Source organism: Hippichthys cyanospilos, chromosome 2 (genome assembly GCF_059441005.1).
Source record: "Hippichthys cyanospilos isolate Australia breed blue-spotted pipefish chromosome 2, RoL_Hcya_1.0, whole genome shotgun sequence".
Classification (NCBI taxonomy): Eukaryota; Metazoa; Chordata; class Actinopteri; order Syngnathiformes; family Syngnathidae; genus Hippichthys; species Hippichthys cyanospilos.
In genome coordinates, this window is record NC_142370.1 from 2,582,839 (window position 1) to 2,606,818 (window position 23,980).

Here is a 23,980-nt window from a genome sequence, read left to right on the forward strand (position 1 = left end):
TGATTTTAAACGATTTTTAAAAAAAAAATTACCAATCGAATTTTCCAAAATGGGTCTCATTTGACAGCTAGCAATGTGTAGAATGTAAATCAGAATCTCACTGCTATTTTACTCTGGTGCTGATGGGAGGCTGTCAAAGATGGCCAGCATCACCCAAAATGAGAATGGAGTAATACACAATAACAATTCCTTGTCAACACAACAGTAACAACACAACATGACACAAAACAATAGAACAAATATGTACAAACAATTCATTCCAGATAATCATAAGATCCATGCAATGAACAAATATAACTGAGACTTCACTCATTAGAAGACATGTCTAGAATCATTTCCCTTTCCTATTATTTAGAAAACTTGAAAGACTCAAAATAAATATCATTATCAGTTTTGATTACTTTAAAACATGGAGTGAAATAAAACAAAATGGCTTTGTGAATGTGACATTTCCCATACAAAATAAAAAGACAAACAATATTGCAATTGTTGTACATGAGTATCTGAGTGCATTCATTAGACAAACAATATTGCAATTGTTGTACATGAGTATCTGAGTGCATTCATTTTTTTTCGCTTTTTGGCCAAGTTACGTAAATGTTACGGTGGCTAGGAAGTGCAAAACTGAGAAAAATCGTTACATTATATATACTGTGTATATATATATATATATATATATATATATATATATATATATATATATATATATATATATATATATATATATATATATATATATATATTTTTTTTTAGAAAACAAAGTAACACAATATGAAAAAAACGTACCTTTCACAACAAAACTTGACTAGAACTGAAAAAAATGGAGACCGGAAACCCGAAAACGAGAAGGTGTGGTTCTTTAGGCGGCCCATTTTAATGACGTAATAAAAAGCGTCAGACATGCCCTTGAAGCTCAAGCTATAAGCAAGACTGTCAAGATGGTCGCGTACTGGAGACAAGCGGGACTCAGGTAAAATAAATAAATTAACAAGAAAAACAGACGTTGATGCTTTACTCGTCTAGTTTGTTTGAATGAGCGATGTATGCACAAATTTGTCTGTAAAGTCTTGATTGTTAAGATTTTGACGGCACTTTGCCGCCTGTTAGCCGCTATGCTAATGCTAGTTGCAGTCAGTGCCCAGCTACGCGTTGGCATTTTGACATTTTTGACGTCTTCTCTTCTTGCATCTTGACTGACCGGCTGAGCGTTTGTCATCTGCGCAGCTACATCCGCTTCTCGGCCATCTGCGCCAACGTGCTGCGGGCCGCCCTCAAGCCGCAGGCGAGAAGTGAAGCCATCAAGGCGGCCGAAGCTAGCGTCAAAATAGTCAAGCCCAAATCTGCATGTAAGTGCACCCTTCACGCAGGAGTCAGGCAACGGAACAAACTGTAACCACAAACAAATACCCCACAATAAACAAATAAAAAGGAGCAATCTGTAAAAAGCCATGGAAGCAAAACAAAAAAAAGGAAAAAAGACAAATGGAGATGCAACGACAAAATATGCCGCAAATCTGTACCACATGAGCCAGGCCAAAGGGAGCACCAACAGGTTTCCTGCCGTGTAACTCTGCTACTCTCCATTGAAGTGACGATGTGTAATTGGACCGTTATTCACTTAGCATAGCCACTATAAATTCAATTAGTGAAATTATTCTAAAAACGCCTCCGACTGCTGGCGTTTAAGTTAATTTCGTATATATATATATATATATATATATATATATATATATATATATATATATATATATATATATAATATGTGTGTGTGTGTGTGTATATATATATACATACACACACACACGTGGACAAAATTGTTAAAGAAGGAAAAACCCACAATTCTCACTGAAATCACTTGAAACTTACAAAAGTAACAATAAATAAAAAATTATTGAAAATTAAATAATCAAAATCAGCCATCACTTTTGAATTACTGATTAACATAATTATTTAAAAAAACAAACTAATGAAACAGGCCTGGACAAAAATTATGGTACCCATAACTTAATATTTTGTTGCACAACCTTTTGAGGCAATCACTGCAATTAAGCGATTTCTGTATTTGTCAATGAGCGTTCTGCAGCTATCAACAGGTATTGTGGCCCACTCCTCATGAGCAAACTGCTCCAGTTGTCTCAGGTTTAATGGGTGTCTTCTCCAAATGGCATGTTTCAGCTCCTTCCACAGATGTTCAATGGGATTCAGATCTGGGCTCATGGATGGCCACTTTAGAATAGTCCAACGCTTTTCTCTCAGCCATTCTTGGGTGTTTTTGGCTGTGTGTTTTGGATCGTTGTCCTGTTGGAAGACCCATGACCTGCGACTGAGACTAAGCTTTCTGACACCAGGCAGCACATTTCTCTCCAGAATGCCTTGATAGTCTACAGATTTCATTTTACCTTGCACACATTCAAGACACCCTGTGCCAGATGCAGCAAAGCAGCCCCAAAACATTACTGAGCCTCCTCCATGTTTCACCGTAGGGACAGTGTTCTTTTCTTCGTATGCTTGGTTTTTGAGTCTATGAACATAGAGTTGATGTGCCTTACTAAAAAGCTCCAGTTTGGTCTCATCTGTCCAAAGGACATTCTCCTAGAAGCTTTGTGGCTTGTCAACATGCATTTTTGCAAATTCCAGTCTCGCTTTTTTATGATTTTTTTTGTTTTTTTCAGCAGTGTTGTCCTCCTTGGTGGTCTCCCCGAAGAGTTGTAATCAATATTCAAGCACTCTCAGTCAGCAAAGGCTTAAACTGAAGTTAAGACTTCATTAAGATTAAGAAATAGCAAGCGAGCAAATCCTGCAAGAAGGGCAGCAGCATTAAGCATGTTTTTTTTTTTTCTTGAGGCGGTCCGTGAGCTTCGTGCTGCTCCACTCCTCAAAATGCAGGAAACTTCTGCAACCTACAGATATTCCGCAGCGTGTACCTTCTAGAGTTTCTTCTGTGCTGGAAACACGGTGGATGAACTACTGCTTATGGAAGTTCGCCAGAACAAACATTTTTATGATTCGGCCGAAAAGGACTACAATGACCAAAATATCATGAACGACTCGAGCACGCACACTGTGTAAAGATTACCGAAGAGTCTGTTAAAATTGATCGTTTGAATCTACAATAATTCTCTACCTCAGTTAGAGAATTCACACCAAGCAAGCAAAAACGAATTTTGAGAGAGGAACTTTTTTTCAAATTTTTTTCTGCGCTCAAAATCTGTTTTCGCTCGCTCAGTTTTATTTTCTACGCTCAAATGTTTTTTTTTTTTTTTTGCGCGCGCTCGCAATTGTTGCACAAATATAACGCCATTGCTTTTGCTCTCGGCACACCTGCGAGTCACATGATCGGCTCCGGGAGACCAAGCTGTGAATGAATGTGCTTACGAGCACATTCATAAGGTGTGTGTTGCAGCTGAGCTGATCTCACACATGTGGTTACAGGAGAGACACAATAGAGACGAAAGCAAGCTTTGGGATCCTCTTGCTTTTCATAATAAATTGGAATTTAATGTGTCAATGTTACGTTTTAATCATTTTAGGGAAGCGTCTTGTTACTCGCTCTAGTCGGACGTGTGAGGAAGTGCTAAACGTATAGGCGTGTGACTCGACACGGAAGACACGGAAAAGAGAGAGAGCATACCTGTACATTTACTGTATAAGGTTTAATCATTTAAGATTAAATATGTGTACTGCAGTAATAGTTCGACTTCCAAGCAGTGCCAATGACAAGTGCATTTATAGATAACTCACCTAGCTGGCACGTCTCTCCGCAATGTAATTTTTTTTCTCCCCTCCAAATATCCGCAATGAACCAAGGGCGAGATAGGTGAGGCGTGAAGTGGCGAGGTCTCACTGTATATATCTTGCTTGCTGTCAAATGAGACCCATTTTGGAAAATCTGATTGGCAAAAATTGGAATAAATTGTGTCAAGTGACCAAAAATGACATTATGACTGCTAAGTCCAAACCCCAAGTGATTCTGGTACTTTTGTACTGTTTTTATTTTTTCTTGCAAAACTGTTGTGGGAGTTGTTACAGGCCTGTTGTTGTAGTATGTGCTTGGTTCTAGGAAGGTTTTTTTTTTTTTCTTCCCTAGGTTCGCACAGCAAGTAAGTTAGCTTCTTTGCCCTGTGTGCCAAGTTTTTGCCATGTCTTGGGTGAATGTTTGAACTATTTCCCTATTTTAGATTATTATTATTATTATTATTATTATTAAAGTATCAACCCTTGAAGCCTTGTTTATATACTACTTGTTTGAAGAAAGTGCAATAACTAGACATGTTTGACCAAAAGTGATGAATAGTCGTGAGTTCAATATTGACCAAAATAATCTTGAATATTATTTTGGACGTAATTGTGCACCCCTAGTCTCTACTGGTTCACATGCATAGTGCACCGATCTAAGCATGCATTTGACTGAGTGTTTCCACCTGTACAGGATGTGTTCCTGTGATGCCATGTCTGGAAACAGGAGGATGGCGGAAGACGCCGGGATCACAACTAAGTGGCTTGTCCCTCCCTGATTGTCGTAATCTGAGTCAGAATAAAATGGATTCACACTAGGTTGGATTGTTTCCTTTCATTTTTGTTGGAAAAAACTATGGAAAAAGCCTAAGATTTGTAAAAAAAAAAAAAAAAAAAAGTTAAGGCACTAAAGAGATTTTTAGTTTTTTTTTTTTTAGCAATTATTGTGCGAGTACAGGGCTTCTGGCCGACTGGCTTACTCTAATGCTTCCCCTGGTTCAAATAAAATAAATACAATTAAAATTTCCACAGGTCTATCTTTAATTCAATAAAATGATCAATTTATTTCCACAGTAGTTCCAAAGATCCTCAAGCAAAAAGACTTATAAGTAAAAGGCAAACATTATGGTAAAGAAACCGTGTGCTCTAATCTGCAATCAATCTCTTACCAAAACACGAATTGTGCCTTAATTCCCTGTTTTAGAGAAACCACACACATCAGCCCGGATGGTTTGTAGTGGTGCCCTGAGGTAAAATTACTATTGTATTTACTCTTATTGTGGTTACTACAGTATTTGCATTCATGTTTTAAAAAAAAAAAAAAAAAAAAAAATTGAATGTTTGGCACTTTAAACATAACGTATTCTTTTTTTCATGTTCGCCTATGAAAGAGCTCATCTGCTACTTTTCTTGAAGCAGTGTGTGAAAAGGAAGTACAGTGGGTCCCCGTTTTACGTGATTAATCCGTTCTGCGGTTGGGTCGTAAGGCGACTTCATTTGATGGCGGGCAATCCAAACCTATGTTAAATAGCTAATGCGTTTAGAACCCCAGGTAAAAACATCAAAATTGAACATACGTATTAAAAATTGGTACCAAAATAGTATGGTAAGTGCTCATATATATAATATACATGTATACAATCGGAAAACATCAATAAAAAAATCTAAAGAGGATTTATTTACCTTTGAGTGCCGCTTGTTATGCCCATATTCCCTAATAAGGGTTATCGCCAGCATTGTTTCCAGGTAAAAACATCAAACTTGTACATATTTATTAAAAATTGGTATCAAAATAGTATAGTAAGTGCTATGTATATATAATATACATGTACAGTAATCCCTCGTTTATTGCAGATGTTGCGTTCGAAAAATAACACGCGCAAAGTGAAATCCGTGTAGTCAGCTTTATTTATTTATTTTTTTATTTTACGATGCAATACTGAACTATAGAACGAAACAAAAAATCAAAACCAGATTTAAAGCCCAAAATTAGTAATTAGCAAACAATAAGTAAGTAAATATAGTAATACAAGGTTGGAAACATTGTCACCCGGGTATTTCACAGTCCCAACTGTTCCTCTTCGTCCTGACTCCGCACATCGTTATGGGTAGTTGTTGGCGGTCTTTCTTTTTCTTTGCGTGTGTTATTTTTGGAACATAACCCCCGCGATAAATGAGGGATTACTGTATTTTGTTTCTAGACAACAGTAAAGCCCCTGAGCCTATCAGGATTCAGATTACAATGCACTGTAAAAAATGTCCACACTGTAAAAAAAATCTGCGAAGCAGCGAAGCCGTGAAAGATGAACTGCGATAGAGCGAGGGATTACTGTATACAATCAGAAAACATCAATTAAAAAAAAATATAGAAATGATTCATTTACCTTTGAATGGTGCTTGATATGCCCATATTCTCTAGTAAGCGTAGTCTAGGCTAGCTTCGTATTTCTTGATTAACCCCAGCTTCGTTTCCATATTCATCATCTTCTTTCTTCTCTTAGCATCACTAGCAATCTTGGGACCCATGGCTAACCCATTCAAGTTTGAATTAAGCAGTAAAATGCACTATAAATACCATTTTGTAACCACTCACGATAGAACAAAGCTTTACCATTCCACCATTTTGAAACGAGTGAGGCCGAATAAAAGCAGATCAGCCTCTCAGTCATGTGACGGCGACACAAAATAAGTGCAATTACCTAAAAACGCCTGTAGATGGAGACAAAACACAAATACAGCCAACCCCCTAGGGTCATATACAATGTTGATGTTTTTACCTGGGGTTTTACACGCATCAGCTAATTAACATAGGTTTGGATTGCCCACAAAACGGCGAATTTATATATACACAGTGGACCCCCGTGTTACCGCATTTATTTTATATATATATATATATATATATATATATATATATATATATATATATATATATATATATATATATATATATATATATATATATACATACAGTGATCCCCCCTACTTCGCGGTTAATGGGGGCTGTCAACCCCCCGCGAAGTCGGGTATCAGTTCCTAGATTTCTATGTACGCCCCAATATAGCCGCAGTAACCATAAACAATCCTTTTTTTTTTGTATTTTTTTGTGTATTTTATTTCCTTTCTCCTGTTATTTAACAATACATTATCCTTATTAAACTTATTAACATTATTGTATATTCATTAAATGACTAATATTTCTTAGTTTGTTGAGAATTTGTTATCAGGACTGGTTATCTGCACCAAGACTCCGGTGAAAGTACGCAAGTCATCACGTTGAACTACACACTTATTTTGGCTCATGTATGGTGTATCATGTAGTATCTGTTGAACAATCTTAAAGTCATTCAACTAACATATAAACACTTAATCTATGAATTTACTGTATTTTTAGCCGACATTAGCGGGTTAGCAACAACTAACAACTACTAACTATAAAGTGCAACATCTACACAAACGAACACATACACAGAATAAACACTCATCGCTTACTAAACATAGGCAGTAGCGTGCGTCGTCAACATAAATGATAATAAACTATAAATATGAGCTTACGTTGTCATTCACTACCTCACCGTAACAGCCAAATGACGCACAGTGAATGTAAAACAGGAAACGGAAATACAACGCGTCACTCGGCTCGTGACGGTGACGTAGTGAATGATATATATATATATATATATATATATATATATATATATATATATATATATAATAAATGCTGTAACACGGGGGTCCACTGTGTATATATAAATTTGCCGTATGGTGGGTAATCCAAACCTATGTTTATTAGCTAATGCGTATAAAACCCCAGGTAAAAACATCAACATTGTATATACATATTAAAATTCGTATCAAAATAGTGTAGTGAGTCCTACTTTATATTTATATACATGTTCTAAGAACAAATCTTTAACATGCCATTTTTAAACTGTGATGCCAACCAATTGCAGACCAGTGTCCTAGGAAGTCATGACACCGACCGATAGCAGACCAGCATTGTACTGACATAAGCAGTGACGTGTGTCGTGACGTATGGACACGGTGCTCCTCACAGATGCACACATACTTAACGCCATGATTGAGGAGTTGGTTTCTTCGTCGTAAGGCGAAAACAAATGGCGTCTGAGGGGAAAAAAAAAATGTCCACCTCGTAAGATGAAAAAAAAGTAAAGTAGGGACGTCATAAACCGGGGGTTCACTGTACACAACCCCCCTGTTGGGGTCTGCGGACTTCACTTTGACAACCACTGGTCTATGAGTTGTAAAGGCCCAGAGGTATTTCTTGGTGGAAATGGAAGTGGGCATGTTTTAACAAATATTCCAAGTATCTTAGACTTATCAACAAGCAATATATGACATATGGTTTTATTTTTTTCTGTAAAAAAAAAATCGGTATTGAGGCAACCGAGCAATTTATTAGGAATATAATGCATTTCCTTAAACAGTATAGAGACAATAAACATTCCTTTTTGTGTGCATATTTGAAAGGGAGGAAAATACAAGGCCACTTGGTTTTGACTCTTGCTTCAAGATGCAATCGATTCCCCGCGTCTACACAATCATTATAGACGTTTACCGGTTTCAATCCCGATTAAAAAGGCATGCATGTTTGTTTGGAGGAATGCCTTCAAGTTCCAGGTTGTGAGCGCGAGCTGTTATGATACAGTAGCATGTGGACTTGCTTTGCGCCAAGCCTTTGCAGCGTTGACCAGAACAATTGACGCTTTCGAGCACTCTGGTTCTAGCCGTCCTTCTCCCGGGTCATCTTGATCATCGTCTCAGGGGATCGGTAGAGGAAGATGAGCTTCTCGAAGAGAGTCTCTTCCAGCTCCATCTCGCCTGTCTCGCGCACCACAAAGATATCGGTGCATAGCTTGAGGACGCGGTCCACGCATGGCAGCTCCTCAAACATGATGGAGCGTGAGATGCCATTGAAGAACTCCCTCACGAACTTGCCGATGACCAGCACCACTGACATGTACAGGCCCACGATGCTGGGTGACAAAGACAAACCGAGAAGCCGTACAATGTTAGCACTTAACCACTTTTTAAGACTGCATCAAAGCGGTGGCGGGCTGGCCCCTCTGCGCGTTACCTACCCGTGGCCAGCCAAAAAGCCCAGACTGGACGGGCTGACCTTGTCGCTGAACACCACAATTTCGATGCTGTCACATTTGTGGGCGAAAGGGCCAAGCGTCGGGGTGCACTCCTGGACTGTCCACCATTGGTCAGCCTCCCGACGCCAAGTTCCGTTGACCTTCCGCAGGCCGATTGACAGGGGGCGAAAGAAAGCCAGGAGTTCTGGACGCTCACTATGGCCTGTGCCGACGACAACGGATTGGTAGAACTTGTGGTAGGAAGTCGCCAATTTCCTTCGTTGGAAAGTCACACACTTTGCCATCAACATTAAAGAACAGTGGGCCCCCGTTTTACGAGATTAATCGGTTACGCGGTTGGGGTCATAAGGCGAATTCGCCATATGACGGGCAGTCCAAACCTATGTTAAATAGCTAATGCGCCATTTTGAAACAAGTGAGGCCACCAATAGCAGACCACCATCTCCGTGAGAAGACGCCGACCAATAGCAGAATTGTGTAATTAAATAAGTGTAATTACCTAAATACGCCTGCAGATGGACACGAAACAACACAAATACAGCCGACCCCCTAGGTCATGACAGTTGCAAAACCAGGAAAATGTCACAAAGAGGGGATGAAAAAAAAATCTCAGTATCCACGTCGCAACATGAAAATAACGTAAGTCAGGGACGTTGTAACATGGGGGTCCACTGTGTATACTGAAACACATATACAATGATACCTCGTTTTTCGTGGTTAAATGGGACCAGAACGCGATAAGTGAAATGCGTGAAGTAGCCTCCCCATATGCATGGAGAGGAAATTAAAAAAAAAAAGAATTTTTTTCAAATATGGTAAGTTTTCATACTATACATATTATTTAAGACAAATGTTACTGCAGTTCTGTAGACATATTTACTTTAATCTTAAATTATTAAACCTTATGCAGTACTGAACAGTTACCCCTTTCCATCCTTGGAAGTCTTACGGCAGCCGGGGTCATATTAGCGGCGCTCAGAATTCGAATTTAAGTCAAATCCATGATCTGATGATGAAAAATGATAATGAGAGTTTACACTTTAAATACTTGTACCATTTTATTATAAAAGAAATCTAGGTAAAATATTTCCAACGGTCGGTGAAGGTCTTTACTTTTCTTGAATGAGCAACAGCCTGTGTATTTTATAAATGAAAACGAGTCCAGGTGTGAAAAAAAAGCAGGAGACGATTACAACTTCTGCCTTCATTGGTTGATGGTCGCGCCGGGAACATGTCGCGTGTCTTAAAGAAGACCTTATAGTGACCTGCAAGACACTCAAACTTGATTTCAAAACTGAGATTGGCGCTTCTATAACACACGTGATTGGCTCCCAGCACGACCATCGACCAATGAGGGCAGGAATTTTAATCCCGCCCCAAAACCCGCTGTTAGAAAGACCTAGACGAGCCATTATCACTTATGAAACATACACACGACACATTATGATGTACACATTTGACTTTAATTTGACTTCCGGGTGCTACTAATATGAGCGCGGCGACATGAGACTTCAAAAATTGAAAAGGGTTTAATGTTCATTTACTGTATAAGGTTTAATAATTTAAGTAAATATGTGTACTGCAGTATAAGCGATAAGCGAGGCGTGAAGTAGCAAGGGATTACTGTATATATAGTGGAACCCTTCATCTTACGAATGTGGACCGTGCCGTTTTTTGTCACCCTCTTACGCACAAACCATTTGTCTTACGAACAATCCAACATGCCGATCAATGTGTCCGTACAATTTATTCGCTTTGCTACATCAACGAAATCAATTGCTCACGCATGTCACGATAACGCCGATTTTGCTATTGCTCTTAAAATGTCACAGTCACTGTTTCAGTCACGGTGTCAGTTACGGAGATGCCGGTATGCTATTGGTCGATTAAGCTCACAGTCCCGGTCTCACCCACGGAGATGCGGATATGCTGTTGGCCAGCGTCACGTCAATCACAGAAATGCCGATATGCTATTGGCCGAACGCCTTCATCTAGCTTGATAGGACAGCTGGTCGGGATGGAAGGAAGGAGAGAAAATGAGTCAAAAACGGAAGGAAGGAATGTTGTGAAGACTTTGCAAACTTTATCTGTTAGACATGGCTTCTAAAATTGCTAGTGGTGGTAAAGGAAGAAGTAAGAGGATGATGATAATAGAAACCAAGCAGGAGATAATAAAAAAAAATACGGAGGAGGCGCACGCATAGTTAACCTTGCTCGTGAGTATGGCCGTAACCGCTCAGCAATCTTCTAAGGGCAAGACTTTCCTTGCCGGGGGACGGACCTCAGTAAACAACAAAATGGAGAGGCTTCTTCTATTATGGATTAAAGAGAAGGAAATCGCCGGTGATATGTTCTCGTTAAATAAATAAATTTTACGGGTTGGTCTCTGCTCCCCTCCACCTCCACCCAGCTCAAGTCACGTCTCCCCAAAGGTAAATGTCATTTTTCCTTTGTATATTTATGTTATTTAATTTAACTGTACAGTAGATTATGTTACTAATTTTTAATATGTGTATAAAGACGTGATGTTTTTACCTAAGGTTTTTGCACGCGTTCACTAATTAACATAGGTCTGGATTGCCTGTCATACGAGCAGTTCGAGTTACGAGCGTAGCCCCTGAACGGAACGAGCAGTTCGAGTTACGAGCGTAGCCACTGAACGGATTAAGTTCGTAACACGGGGGCCCATATATATATATATATATATATATATATATATATATATATATATATATATATATATATATATATATATATATATATATATATATATATATATATATATATATATATATATATTCTACATTATATATTCTCATTATCATCATAATATCATCTTTACAATTATGATTGTTTAATGCATAAATGGCCATTTAGCCTGTATGAATGTGAAATGTTGAGTGCATTTGTTCGGCTGCTCACTGAGACCTGGACGTCAAGGTAACGAGAACGCAACAGGCACTTTGAGGGGCTGCCTGCTAAGGCACTGAATCCATGTTTGTGTTTCTTTTGAAGTGGGCCTAGCAGGCAATGCCAAATTGGTTCTATCCAGTCTTGTATTATGTACACATACTCTTGATCTATGTAAACTACTGTATGTATTCCGCTGCATACAAAATAGCACATTCTTCCAAGGACTAGAAATATTTTTGGTTGGTTGGCGATGGTGAAACAACACCTCTTTATCTTACCGTGCATGATCAGGGTTTCATGATCTCAAATCATGACATTGATTTGAATAGTTGACATCTGTAACTTGGTGCTCAGGTATCAAGGAATATAAGAATTAGCCCATCTTCTTGGAGAAGCCAAGGCAAATAATTTGATGAAAACTTGAACAAACCTACGTTCATCCGGGTTGCCATTTTGGACTCTGGTCCTTTGGGACCCCTGAGGAACTTGGGCAGCAGGGAGTCAATGATCCTGACAGAGAAGGCTTAAGGTTAGTCAGTGAGGCTATTTTACATGGGGGGTGTTAGGGTTGGGCGGGGGCAAACACTCACACGTGTTTGCTGCTGTTGCCTTTGAGCATTTGGACGATTCCCTCCTTCAATGCCTTGTCCTGAAACTTGGCTGTATGCTCCCCCACCGTCTTGGCGGTCATCGAGATGGAGGCGTTTCTAATGGACCACATAAACCAACTGCATATTCAGAAAAAAAAATGTCTTCGTCCCATGGTTTTAATACACACATGCAGCAAATAATGGCTCACTCATTCGGAAATCCTTAGTCCAGCGCAGTGGCTGTCAACTTTTTTCAGACATGCACCTGTTGCCAAATATTTTTAGGTGCCACTCCAACCAACACATCAGTTATTAAACCTTTTTGGTGGTATGACAAGGCGTATTTTTCAATCCAACAACTTTTACGATTCGGATTGTGTCTCTTTTTTTTTTTTGGTCTGGACAGCCTTTTGAAACGTTTTAAAACTTTTAGAGCTTTTGTATAGTTTTGATGCATTATACAGTATCAAAGGCATACAAAAAACAAAAACAAAACACGAGGAGGCTAAAATATTGCATAAATTGTCAAAATATGTCAACTTTCAATATGTCGTCCCTTTTAAATGCTTGCAAACGGGAGGTCGAGATGTACACCCCGCAGATGTTAAATTTAGCCCATGTCGGGCTCATTTACTGCCAGTAAAAATTGGAAATATTGTGAATTTTGGACTTATTTAAAACCCAATGTTTTATCATGCATTTCCCCTGAGATAGCATTGATCCTTTCCACAGCAACTCACAGAGTGCAATATAAATTTTTGAGTTGGGACCCCAAAACCACCAGGGGGCACTAGCGGACATCTTTTGACTTTTGTAAGCCTTTCAATGACTTCACTGAGTGGCTTAGCCCGACTCCCATAACGATTAGTCCTTGCTGTTCATTGCAGTACGTGAGAGATCTGAGAGAAGTGTCCGGGGAATGTATGCTCTCACTGTGCATCAGCCTCGACAATGTGTGTGCGTGTGTGTACCTACTGCTTCGACAACAACTGCATTTTGTCTGTGTACGTTTCATGACTGACACGGCACGTCCCTGTGGGTGTAAAAGCGGGAGTTGGGGTGGGACGTGCCGTGTTAGTCATGAAACGCACACAAAGCAAACGCACACACATTGTTGAGGCAGAAGCACAGTAAGGAGCAGACGTTCACCAGACCCTTGGAAATCTCACCTAGATTTATTTTATAATAAAACGGTATTTCAAGTGTAAACTCTCCGTTGTTATCATGTTTGATCATGTTTGGTCATGATTTGACTTTAATTCAACATCCGGGCCGCTGCTAATATGATCGCAGCTGCCCGAGACTTCAAAGGGATAACTGTTCACTTACTATACAGTGTATCAGGTTTAATCATTTAAGACTTCGGTAAATATGTGTACTGCAGTAGTTCCACGTCTGAGGAGGACCCATGGCAAGTGCATTTATAGTTACCTCATCTGTCTGGCATGCAAGAAACTGTCACAGCATGTCTCTTTGCTATACAGTACAGCACACGAAAGACCAAGGAAGCGAAAAACATAGCCCAAAGTAGCAAGGGATCACTGTATATGCATGTATGGATAGAGCTGATGCCACTGAACATTTAAAGGGGATGAAAAAGAAATATATATGTGAAGACGTTATGAGCCTTTCAAAGTCAGCCAAAGGTGGGTGGTAATAAGGCAAGGCTAGTGAAAAATTCCTAGACACCCAAAGGTTAATATTTTCCTGTGTTCGCATTTGAAAGTCGCCAGGTGGTGCGTTTTTGCTGACCTGAGCAGCGTCCAGCGGAGCGTCATGTACAAATGTGGGGATTCGCTGAGCTCCCGGATCATGGCCTCCCGACTAGCTGGGCTGATGCTCCAAAGCAGGCTGGCGTCGCTTTTGATCTTTGCAATGACAATGTCTTCTGCCTCGTAGTTCATGATGAATTGCATGGCCGACTGGACCGTGGAAGGAGAAATTAAAAAGGCAACGTTGACACACGCTCTCAATTGAATGCTTGGACTCTTAAAAGCAAAACCTAAAAATGGGCAGTGTTGGGCATGTTACGTCAAAACTAATACAAATTTGCAACAATAATATGGGAGTCCCTTAGGTAGTCCACATTACTATTGTTTGAGGTATTTTTTTTTTTAGACGTTTGAAAAAAAAAAGAGAGAAACTTAATTTGAGCCTTAGAGGGTTAATACTAGTCTAATAAAACAAGTATAACATCACTATTACCCTTAAAATATTAAAAATATTAAAATTACTATTAAACATTTCAAGTTTTTTATTTATTAAAAAATTCAGCTCATTTTTATACAGTACTTCACAAAATCATCGCGTGGATTAAACCCATTTGCAGGACAGACCCGGCCAGTGGCTCATATGTCTGACAGATATGCACTAGCAGAACATCATTAATCATAAAACAGTAACGTTAATATTAATCATGAAACATTTCAAGTTTTTCCATATACTGAAAAATTCAGCTCATTTGACTACTAAATCATTTCAGGGCCCGGGTTAAACCTCTACACAGGCCTGTTCCTGCCCGTAGGCCTTTTGGTTGACACCTATGTACTGGTAGTACAGCATCAATATTCATCATAAAATATTGTTACTATTAATAATAAAAAATTTCAAGTTTTTAATTTTTTGAAAACATTCAGCCCATTTTTATACTTTAAAAAATCATCTTGCGGGTTGGGTTTAAACTAAGTGGGCCGTATTTGGCCTGCAGACTGTATGTTTGACATCAATGCACCATATTTTCTGCACTGTAAGGCGCACCCAAAAGCCTGATTTTTCTTAAAAAGCTGACAGTGCACCTTATAATCCGGTGCGCCTTATATATGGATCATATCATGTGCTGACTGCATAAACTATAGTTTATGTCTAAATATCCAGTTCAAACCGACCTGGCCCGAAGGTATTAAGACTAGGCCTAGCGCGATTCATTAACTTGATTTGCCGGCCCAATCCAATTTTTTTTTTTTTTTTGAGGACTTAAGAGTGTGTCGCACCACACTCATGTTTGTTGTTTAAATTTCCCAGACTTTCGTTTATTCGTAACTTCTTTGTGCTCCATATCGAAATAGCTTGTCAAAATAATATCATGCATGCAGAGGAAAAAATTTGAAAAACGACGGCACCACGCCATCATCCGCGCTTGACTCCTCACTCATACCTTGCATGTTTCTCGTTTAAATTGCCCTTTCATTTATTCGTAACTTCATTGTGTTCCATAACGAAATAGCGGGTTAAAATATATCATGCGTGCCGAGGGAAAAATTAAAAAGACGGCTGCGCTACGCCATCACCCGCGCTTGGCTCCTCACTCATATAGTTGCGTGTTTCCTGTTTAAATTTCCCTGACTTTCATTCATTTGTAACTTCTTTGTGCTCCATAACGAAATAGCGGGTCAAAAATATATCATGCATGCAGAGGAAAAAATGAAAAAGACGGCGGCGCCACGCCTTCACCCGCGCTTGGCTCCTCACTAATAGTTGCATGTTTCTCGTTTAAATTTCCCTGACTTTAGTTTATTCGTAACTTCTTTGTGCTCCATAACGAAATAGGGGGTTGAAAATATTTAATGCATGCCGAGGAAAAAACTAAAAAGACGGCGACGCCAGGCCTTCACCTGCGCTTGGCTCCTCACTTATACCATTGCATGTTTGGCGTTTAAATTTCCCTGACTTTCGTTTATTCGTAACTTCTAATGCATGCCTAGGGGAAATTCAAAAGGATTGCAGCGCAGCGCATTCATGAGTGCATGGCTTGATCGGGATCTATTCTGCGCTCTACGGCTCCTGTTTAGTAGTTAAATAGCAATTACCAATAATGCATTCTTTATCTGATTTTTTTTTAATAACAAATATTTCTTAGTATAATATCCATATAACGCTTATATTGTATGTACAAAGTTTATATTCTATTAATAAAGTTTGATGACTTTGCTGATTGTTTTTAATACATTCCCTTTAGTGAAGCACCATCTAGTGGCTGCATAACGCAACTTTATCTAGTGGATGCATAATGCAACCCCAGCCATTACTATGGTTTCAACTCTATGTGCGCCTTATAATCCGGTGCGCCTTATAGTGCGGAAAATACGGTACTACTTGCACAACATGAATATGAAACATGAAATATTTCAAGTTTTTCATTTACGGTTAAAATTAAGCTCATTGTAACTACTTTACAAAATCATCTGGTGGGTCGGGTTAAACCTCTGGGTGGGCCGTATCCGGCTTGCGGACCATATGTTTGACACAGGTGACTTTGACAAAAGAGGAAGAGAAAATGCCCTCACCGGGTAGGTTGCATAGACTTTGGTCAGTCGATTGAATGCGGCTTGCGAGTAGGAAACTAAGTTGTGCTCCTGGGCGCTCATGGTAAACAGAGGCTGGCCATGCACAAAAACACACACACATGCACAAAGATAAGCTTATGACCTTCCCATTATGCTCTTCATTTCCAGAGGTGGGCATTGACATTTGTCTGCTGGTTCGTCAGTCGTCGGTCCGCCATTTTCTCAAGCCAAAAAATTGTAATATCCGCTTTGTCAGCCATTTGCTCGATGATGCTTTTAAAAAAAAAATCTTACCATCTAACTTGCATTTCCTGGCTCAGAGCCAATCACAGAGCATCCCAGAATGCTTGGCTCAAATTATATGCATGTGATTTATTCATTCAAATCAAATTTAAAAAGCAAAATAAGACAAAAATCTCCTAATACAGTGGCAGCTCTACTTACTAACGCTTTGTGTTATGAAAAATTCTTCTTACGAAACGCCTCAGCGAAATATTTTTTTGTCTATTAACCACAGAAAATTCAAGATACAAAAGGCCATATTGTTGCCATATGAAACACCAGCGCTTGCACCTACATGACTGTAATGTAATAACTTATCCCAACTGTATTTCTTACACTTTGTGATGCATTTTTATCATTTATTAATATGCCAGCTTGAACACAATCAAGACAATAGTTTTTTGCATTCATGTTTACTGTGCTCTTCCACTCTTTATCTTCACTCGTTTCATGCACAATTCACACTGTAGAACAAACATAAAATTGATATTAGCTCCGCTAACATTGTACAAATTCACGTCAAAACACATATGTAACATAGTACTTTGGGCTGTCGCGTCTGATGTTAGCATCATTAGCACGCCATCTCAAGGCAAAAGTGAACTGCATTCATATTATCAACTGCTACAATTAATAAAGGGTTTAGGAGCTTTTTTAAAAAATTATTCTTTACATTATATATTTTGATTATTATGCACTCATGTAAATCAAATATGTATCTGTTACCGTTTTTGATGCATTTTTATGTTTATCAATATTCATTCAAAGGGTTTCAGAGCATTTTGAGGGGCATGGAACAGATTAGGCTGTTAACATGTAAAAAGTGGCTCGTACTTTTATGAAGGCTTTCCGAAAGGAATTATTTTGTTAAGTAGAAGTACCACTGTACTTGATTCTAAAGCTCGCTTTTGACATGAAGGCGCTGAGCAACCCTACCTTAAAGACGTTTTGTCTCTCAACAATGGCTACTGCATACGAATGCTTCTTCCTCAGTACATGTGCATGCTTGCAATCTAATTTAGACTGGCAGGTTGAACATTTCTTCAAAAGATTCAACTGGGTGAAGGTGACAAAGCATTACAAACAGCGACTGCTGACACAAGATTACAAGGGCAGAACAAATTCTGTCATCTTAGTCAGTAAATGTTTCGGTGGGCCCACCTCAAGTCATTTCACACAGACGACAGCCAAAACCGACCTCATATCCAGCAATGCTGAGCTGAATGGAGACGTCAACGGGCTGATTGGTCACACCGGCCGCCGATTGCACCAGAGACATGAAGAGCAGTGGGAACCAGATGATGCTGATGAGGGCAAAGATGAGCAATCCGCCCATACCATACTTCACCACCTTCTTCTTTTTCTGTCCTGGCGGGTGCGGGAATTTCTGAAACCATCATCCATCAGTACTTTAAACGCTTGGGATGGGGAAACATTTTCGATTTTGTGCTAGACTCTCTTTTTTTGGATTTAATGGCATACTGTACCAATGAATTCAGAGATTTGTTCCTAAATACAGGAATACAGTACCAATCAAAAGTTTAGAAACACTATCGACTGCATTGTTTTTCTTTGGAATGACTTAACCCTTGTGCACACACTTTGCAAAATGTACACATTGTATTTTTTCCTAATTTTATAAATCTTTTCAAGGCGTAATTAAAGTTATTTATGATTATTTTTTTCCTTCAACCACTCCGTTCAGTGGCATCAGTTAGATAGATAGATGTCTTTATTGTAATTGTACAAAGTACAACAGAATTGAAAAAGCAATCCCTGATGCAGTAGAATAAAATAAAGGTATACCTAAAACAGTATAGGTATATATAGGGAAATGTACAAACTAGATTTAAAAAATAATAAATTATATATATATATATATATATATATATATATATATATATATATATATATATATATATATATATATATATATATATAAATGTAATATGCTACAACTATACATAATTTACATTTGCATTCCACTAGTTATTGCATGCTTCCCTAGAATTGCACTGTATTAGGCTATATGCAGTATAAATAATTGCAGTGATATTGAGTATTCATTTCATGTTTGTGTTCAGAGCAGTTATGATTCTTGGGTAGAGGCTGTTCCTTAATCGGGTGGTCCGAGTTGTCATTGTTCTATACCGTCTGCCCGCGGGCAACAGTTCAAAGTGGATGTGTCCGGGGTGAGATGGGTCCTTGGTGATGCTGTGTGCCTTCCTGAGACAGCGAGAGCTCTCAAGGGAGAGGAGAGGGCAGCCAATGATCCTCTGAGCTGTTTCGACGACCCTCTGGAGCGCTTTCCTCTCTGTGGCTGTGCAGCTGGAGAATCACATGCAGAGGCAGTAGGTAAGGATGCTCTCTATAGAGCAGCAGTAAAAGGACATCAGCAGTTTCTGCATGAGGTGGTTGTTCCTGAGGATTCTCAGGAAATACAGTCTCTGATGTGCCTTCCTGATGCTAGCAGCGGTGTTGGTGTGCCAAGTCAGGTCATCATCGAAGTGAATGCTCAGGAATCCAAAATTGGAGGCCCTCTCCACACAATCCCCCACTTTGAGCAGGGGCTGAATGTCTGTCTTCTTCCTCCTGAAGTCAACGCTCAGCTGCTTGGTCTTAGTGGTGTTCAGGATCAGGTTGTTTTCTGTGCACCACACAGAATGGTACTCCAATTTGCTCCGGTACACAGACTCATCCCCTCCCATGATGAGCCTCACCACAGTGGTGTCGTCAGCGAAATTGATGATGGTGTTGCTGGAGTGGATGGGAGTGCAATCATGGGTGTAGAGCAGGTATGTCCAAACCCGGTCCTCGAGGGCCACCTCTATCCTGCATGTTTTTGATGTTTCCGTCATCCAATGCAGCTGATTCAAATGATCAGGTTTGTTGTCAGGCTTTCGCCGAGCTTGCTGATGAGCTGATCATTTGAATCAGGTGTGTTTTGAGGACAGAAACCTCCAAAACATGCCCGATAGGCGGCCCTCGAGGACTGGTTTTGGACATGCCTGGTGTAGAGAGTGTAGAGGAGCAGGCTCAGTACACAGCCCTGAGGGGAGCCGGTGCTGAGGCTGAGGCTTGAGGACATATGTTGGCCTACTCTCACCGTCTGAGGGCGGTCAGACAGTAAGTCCTTAATCCACAGGCAGATGGAGTGAGACATTCACAGGTCTGCTATTTTGGTCACCAGTCTTTCGGGGAGGATAGTTTTGAACGCTGAGCTAAAGTCCACAAAAAGCAGCTGCGTGGAGCTCCCCTGCTGCTCCAGATGGCACAGGGCAGAGTGGAGAGCTGTGGCAATGGCATTCTCTGTGGACCTGTTTGCTCTGAAGGCAAACTGATGAGGGTCAAAGCTGGGTGGGAATGTTGAGACTCTATGTTTCTGTACCAGTTTCTCAAAGCACATCGCAGGGATAGGTATGACTGCAACTGGTCGGAGGTCATTCAGGCAGCTGATGGTTTCCTTCTGTGGGATCAGGATGATTTAGAGGTCTACAGGCAGGGTGGAACGACAACCTGAGAGAGGGACTGGTGAAAGATCTTAGTGAAGACCCCGGCCAGCTGGCCCGCACATTCCCTCAGCACCTGTCCCGAGACACCATCAGGTCCGTAGCTTTCCTTGGGTTTACAGCCCTCAGCCGTAACTCTCTATCCCTGCATATGTAGTAACCCCTTGTCCATAAAAATGTAGGTTAAATTTATTAACACCCACAAAAAATGAAAAATGGTATGGTCTGTCTTCGTCGTCTGTGACATGATGATGACGCTAAGATATAGTCATTAACTGGTCTCTACCGCCACCTAATGTCTAGAGGTGAAACACAAGTCAGCAAATCTGTTTGCTGACATCGTTTGACCACCTTTCAACGAAATGTTGAAAAAAAAAATAAATCGCAAAATTCATGTAATATATAATATATAATATATATTCATGTAATATATCCTTTTAAAATGCATCTCAATTTTTTTTAATTACAATGGTTTCATATGGTCCAAAACATAGACAATGATTATTTTACGTTTTAATAATCTGCTGGAAATTTCAGCTCCCTGGTGTTTATGCTCCATTGATTCTTTGACATCATATAAAAATAAAAGGAAATTTCATAATTTATCATAATGCCACAAGGGTTAAAAATTGTCCCGAATTGAAGAAATATTGATGGAACAACATAGTTAAGAAATGCTAATCAAAACAGAATGCTTCATAGTTTCGATTCTTCAATGTAAGGCACCTTTTTCCAAGAGACAACATCTTGGCATTTTCTCAGTCAGCAGTATGATGTGGAAGATGCCGGATGACCCAGAAGAACTTTGAGTTGACAAGTGTACAATTTCAAGCTTCAAGTTTTTCAACTGTTTAGGGTCTTCAAATGTTTGAATGCAATTGCATGTAGTACTGAATTGTGGCGTATAGCGATCGGAAAACGAAACCTTGCTATGCACTTGTGATACTTTTTAGCTCCTGGGGTTGGCACTCTCGGGGCGGTTGGTGATGCTTGATTTTTCAATGGCTATCGTTAAGATCTACTGCAGGTAACCTGGACTACACAAAACATTTGTTTTGCCAGGCACTTGCAGTCAATGACATGAATAGAGATGAAAAATCCAGGTCCAGAACGTTAAAAACTCTGCCACAGTTTGGCTTTATCCACAGGTGCTTCGAATAAACTTACAGTTAAATGAGCTTGTGACTTTACCTCAGCATGTTAAGTGAAAGCACATGTGGCTAAAGCCAAAGTGTGGCAAGGGTTTTTACCTTCTGGACCTGGATTTGCCATCTCTGGACATGACTAATGATGAAACCTTTTGACTTTGATCAAGGAACCTTATCAGACTCCCTCCAGCACTTGAGGATGAAAATGTTGGCATAGATGTCTTCCACACAGATCCAGCTGGACAAGGAGAGAGTGGTGTCTGTCCAGACCCAGTCCATCACGGCCCTCAACTCCGTCAGGAAGGGGACCAAGCGAAAGCTGGAGCCACGAGAGGAAGAGAAAGGGAGGGGTCATGTCCCGGTTACTATGGGACACTTCCAAAAAAAGAAGTGCGTGCGCGTACCCTTGGAAGAGGAAGAGATTGAGGTAGTTGAAGTTTTTGGTGAGGAAGTTCCCCAGGATGCGATTAGGGTAGCCGCACTTGATCTGGTATGCGGACAGGCCAAAGTAAATGCACTTCACAAAGTACCAGAGCTGGGCCACGGGGTTCCGGTTGAACCTCCTGCAGACACAACCGCAGCCGTTTTTTGAAAAGGGTGCTCGCCCGCCTGCCATCGCCATCGGACGAATGGAACCTCTACCTCTCTGTGACCCCAGGCAGGATGAAGAACATCCAGAAGTGGATGCCGAACACCAGCACCACCTGGAAAACGCACTTGCCCAGCAGAGACTTTTTCAAGTAGAGGGCCCGGTCCACTATCATGGTACCAAACTGGATGAGCAACATGACCAGGAAGGCTTCGGGGACCTGGTCCTCGGATAGCGACTCGGTAATGTCGGCTGCCGCTGAGTATTTCTGCGCGTACGGCATAACAGCAATAACGACAACGTCCAAACATATTCATACGGTTAATGTCTATACAATAAAGACCCATAAAGAGGCCAGTTACTAAACGACAACATGGATATCGCGCAAGTCGATTTTTTTGGGCTGGTGACTTACTCCAAAGGCCCAGTATCCATATATGGTCACGATGAAGTTGACCACATCAATGAGAAACATGAGGGCGTACACGTCACACACAGGGCTGTAGTCAGGGTGGATGATGTCATAGAAAAACTGCCTTATCGGTAAGTAGATGTGAAGGGCCCTGAAACATGGAAAAACAAACACATCAAAAAACTACGTGAAAAATGTACATCCATCCGTGAAGAAACATCTAACGTAAAAAATACTAAAAATGTATTCCGTTTTATAGCTTCTTTCCAACTTACACTTCAATGATTGTGGTTTTAACCTGGAGCATCCTTTCTCTGACCATTTGCCTTATCCTTTGTCTCCTGGTCAGAGGTGCCTTTTGTTGATGCTGTCTCTTCTTCTTTTTCTTCTCCTCCTTCTTTGGTTTGCCTACACAAGAAGGAAAGGGAAGAAATCTGGTTTGTAGCCATGGGAAAATGAAGCCTAATGAAGCAAGCTCCTCTAGATAAGGGGTCCCCAACCTTTTTAATTTCATGGTTCAGTCAAGGGCAATGCTTGAGATTTTTATCGTGGACTGGAGGAAGATGCTAATCAATGATTCAAGTCTTGACAATTTTAACATTGATGCAAAGTTGTAGGCTGGTCACCTGTCGACTGGGGCTTTTCCACTTCCCAAAGTCTGTTTATAACTCACTAACGTGAAACTTGAGTGAAATTTTGGCACTCAAGTGACCAAAAAGAATCCAAGAGAATCCGGCCAGATATTAAAATATTTTTTTGTTGTTTTTTTTTTTAAGATAAAATGGAAATAATTGTATCCTATGTGCCAGAACAGAAAGTGACATAGCAAACAGTCTTCAAGAGAAATGATGAGTAAATTTGAGCTGTTTATCATTGTCTTGGATTTCAGAGGGTTGTAGTTTGTGAACTGAACCCTTAAAAAATATTTAGTAAAATTATAACACACCCTTACTCTCAATACCAACAAATAAATTAGATGGTTATACAATATGAAATGTACTAACAAACATGCATGTCACATAAAAGAAGTTCCAACCTGCTTCTGCGGGCACAAACAGCAAACGGAAGTTACACGGAAACTAGTGTGTTGTTCAGTTGACACTGCCCCGTGAGCCGAAGAATAATGTTAAAGATAAAGTCTGCTGCCATGGGAATTTATTTAATTCAAAAGAGTGCCATCAAGAGGACCTAAAAAGTGCTTCATAAGGCTTGGTTTTCTCATTGGCGCTCTTTTAAATCAACAGGCTTTGAGAATATCTCACCTTCAACTTCAACAGTACAGTATTATGAAGAGGAAAATTTAAGCCTTAGTCAGTAAGACGTTCGGGTGAATCAAAAAACATAATATCAAGTGGAATCCTGAAAAAAGCACACCATTTGCAGTCTTATCGGAAGCCACAGT

At 40.0% G+C, this 23,980-nt stretch overlaps 2 protein-coding genes across 2 annotated transcripts in view; one reads left to right on the forward strand and one right to left on the reverse strand.

Annotated features, from left to right (window-relative positions):
* The first annotated feature begins 872 nt into the window (after positions 1 to 872).
* On the forward strand, positions 873 to 4,553 carry atp5f1e (ATP synthase F1 subunit epsilon). Its single transcript, XM_088408863.1, has 3 exons — positions 873 to 970; positions 1,225 to 1,346; positions 4,430 to 4,553. Coding segments are annotated over exons 1-3 (156 nt in total). The 5' UTR covers positions 873 to 938; the 3' UTR covers positions 4,432 to 4,553.
* A 3,577-nt stretch (positions 4,554 to 8,130) lies between these two features.
* Positions 8,131 to 23,980, reverse strand: part of LOC148426867 (piezo-type mechanosensitive ion channel component 2) — an 83,264-nt gene continuing 67,414 nt past the window's right edge. Inside the window, exons 45-56 of the mRNA XM_088440768.1 lie at positions 22,854 to 22,986; positions 22,582 to 22,729; positions 22,220 to 22,434; positions 21,982 to 22,140; positions 21,749 to 21,896; positions 18,119 to 18,307; positions 16,639 to 16,731; positions 14,108 to 14,277; positions 12,356 to 12,472; positions 12,196 to 12,275; positions 8,835 to 9,054; positions 8,131 to 8,729 (exon numbers count right to left, since the gene is read on the reverse strand). Of these exons, the coding sequence (XP_088296894.1) occupies positions 8,477 to 8,729; positions 8,835 to 9,054; positions 12,196 to 12,275; positions 12,356 to 12,472; positions 14,108 to 14,277; positions 16,639 to 16,731; positions 18,119 to 18,307; positions 21,749 to 21,896; positions 21,982 to 22,140; positions 22,220 to 22,434; positions 22,582 to 22,729; positions 22,854 to 22,986 (1,925 nt within the window). The 3' untranslated portion in view covers positions 8,131 to 8,476. The remainder of the gene's footprint in view (positions 8,730 to 8,834; positions 9,055 to 12,195; positions 12,276 to 12,355; positions 12,473 to 14,107; positions 14,278 to 16,638; positions 16,732 to 18,118; positions 18,308 to 21,748; positions 21,897 to 21,981; positions 22,141 to 22,219; positions 22,435 to 22,581; positions 22,730 to 22,853; positions 22,987 to 23,980) is intronic.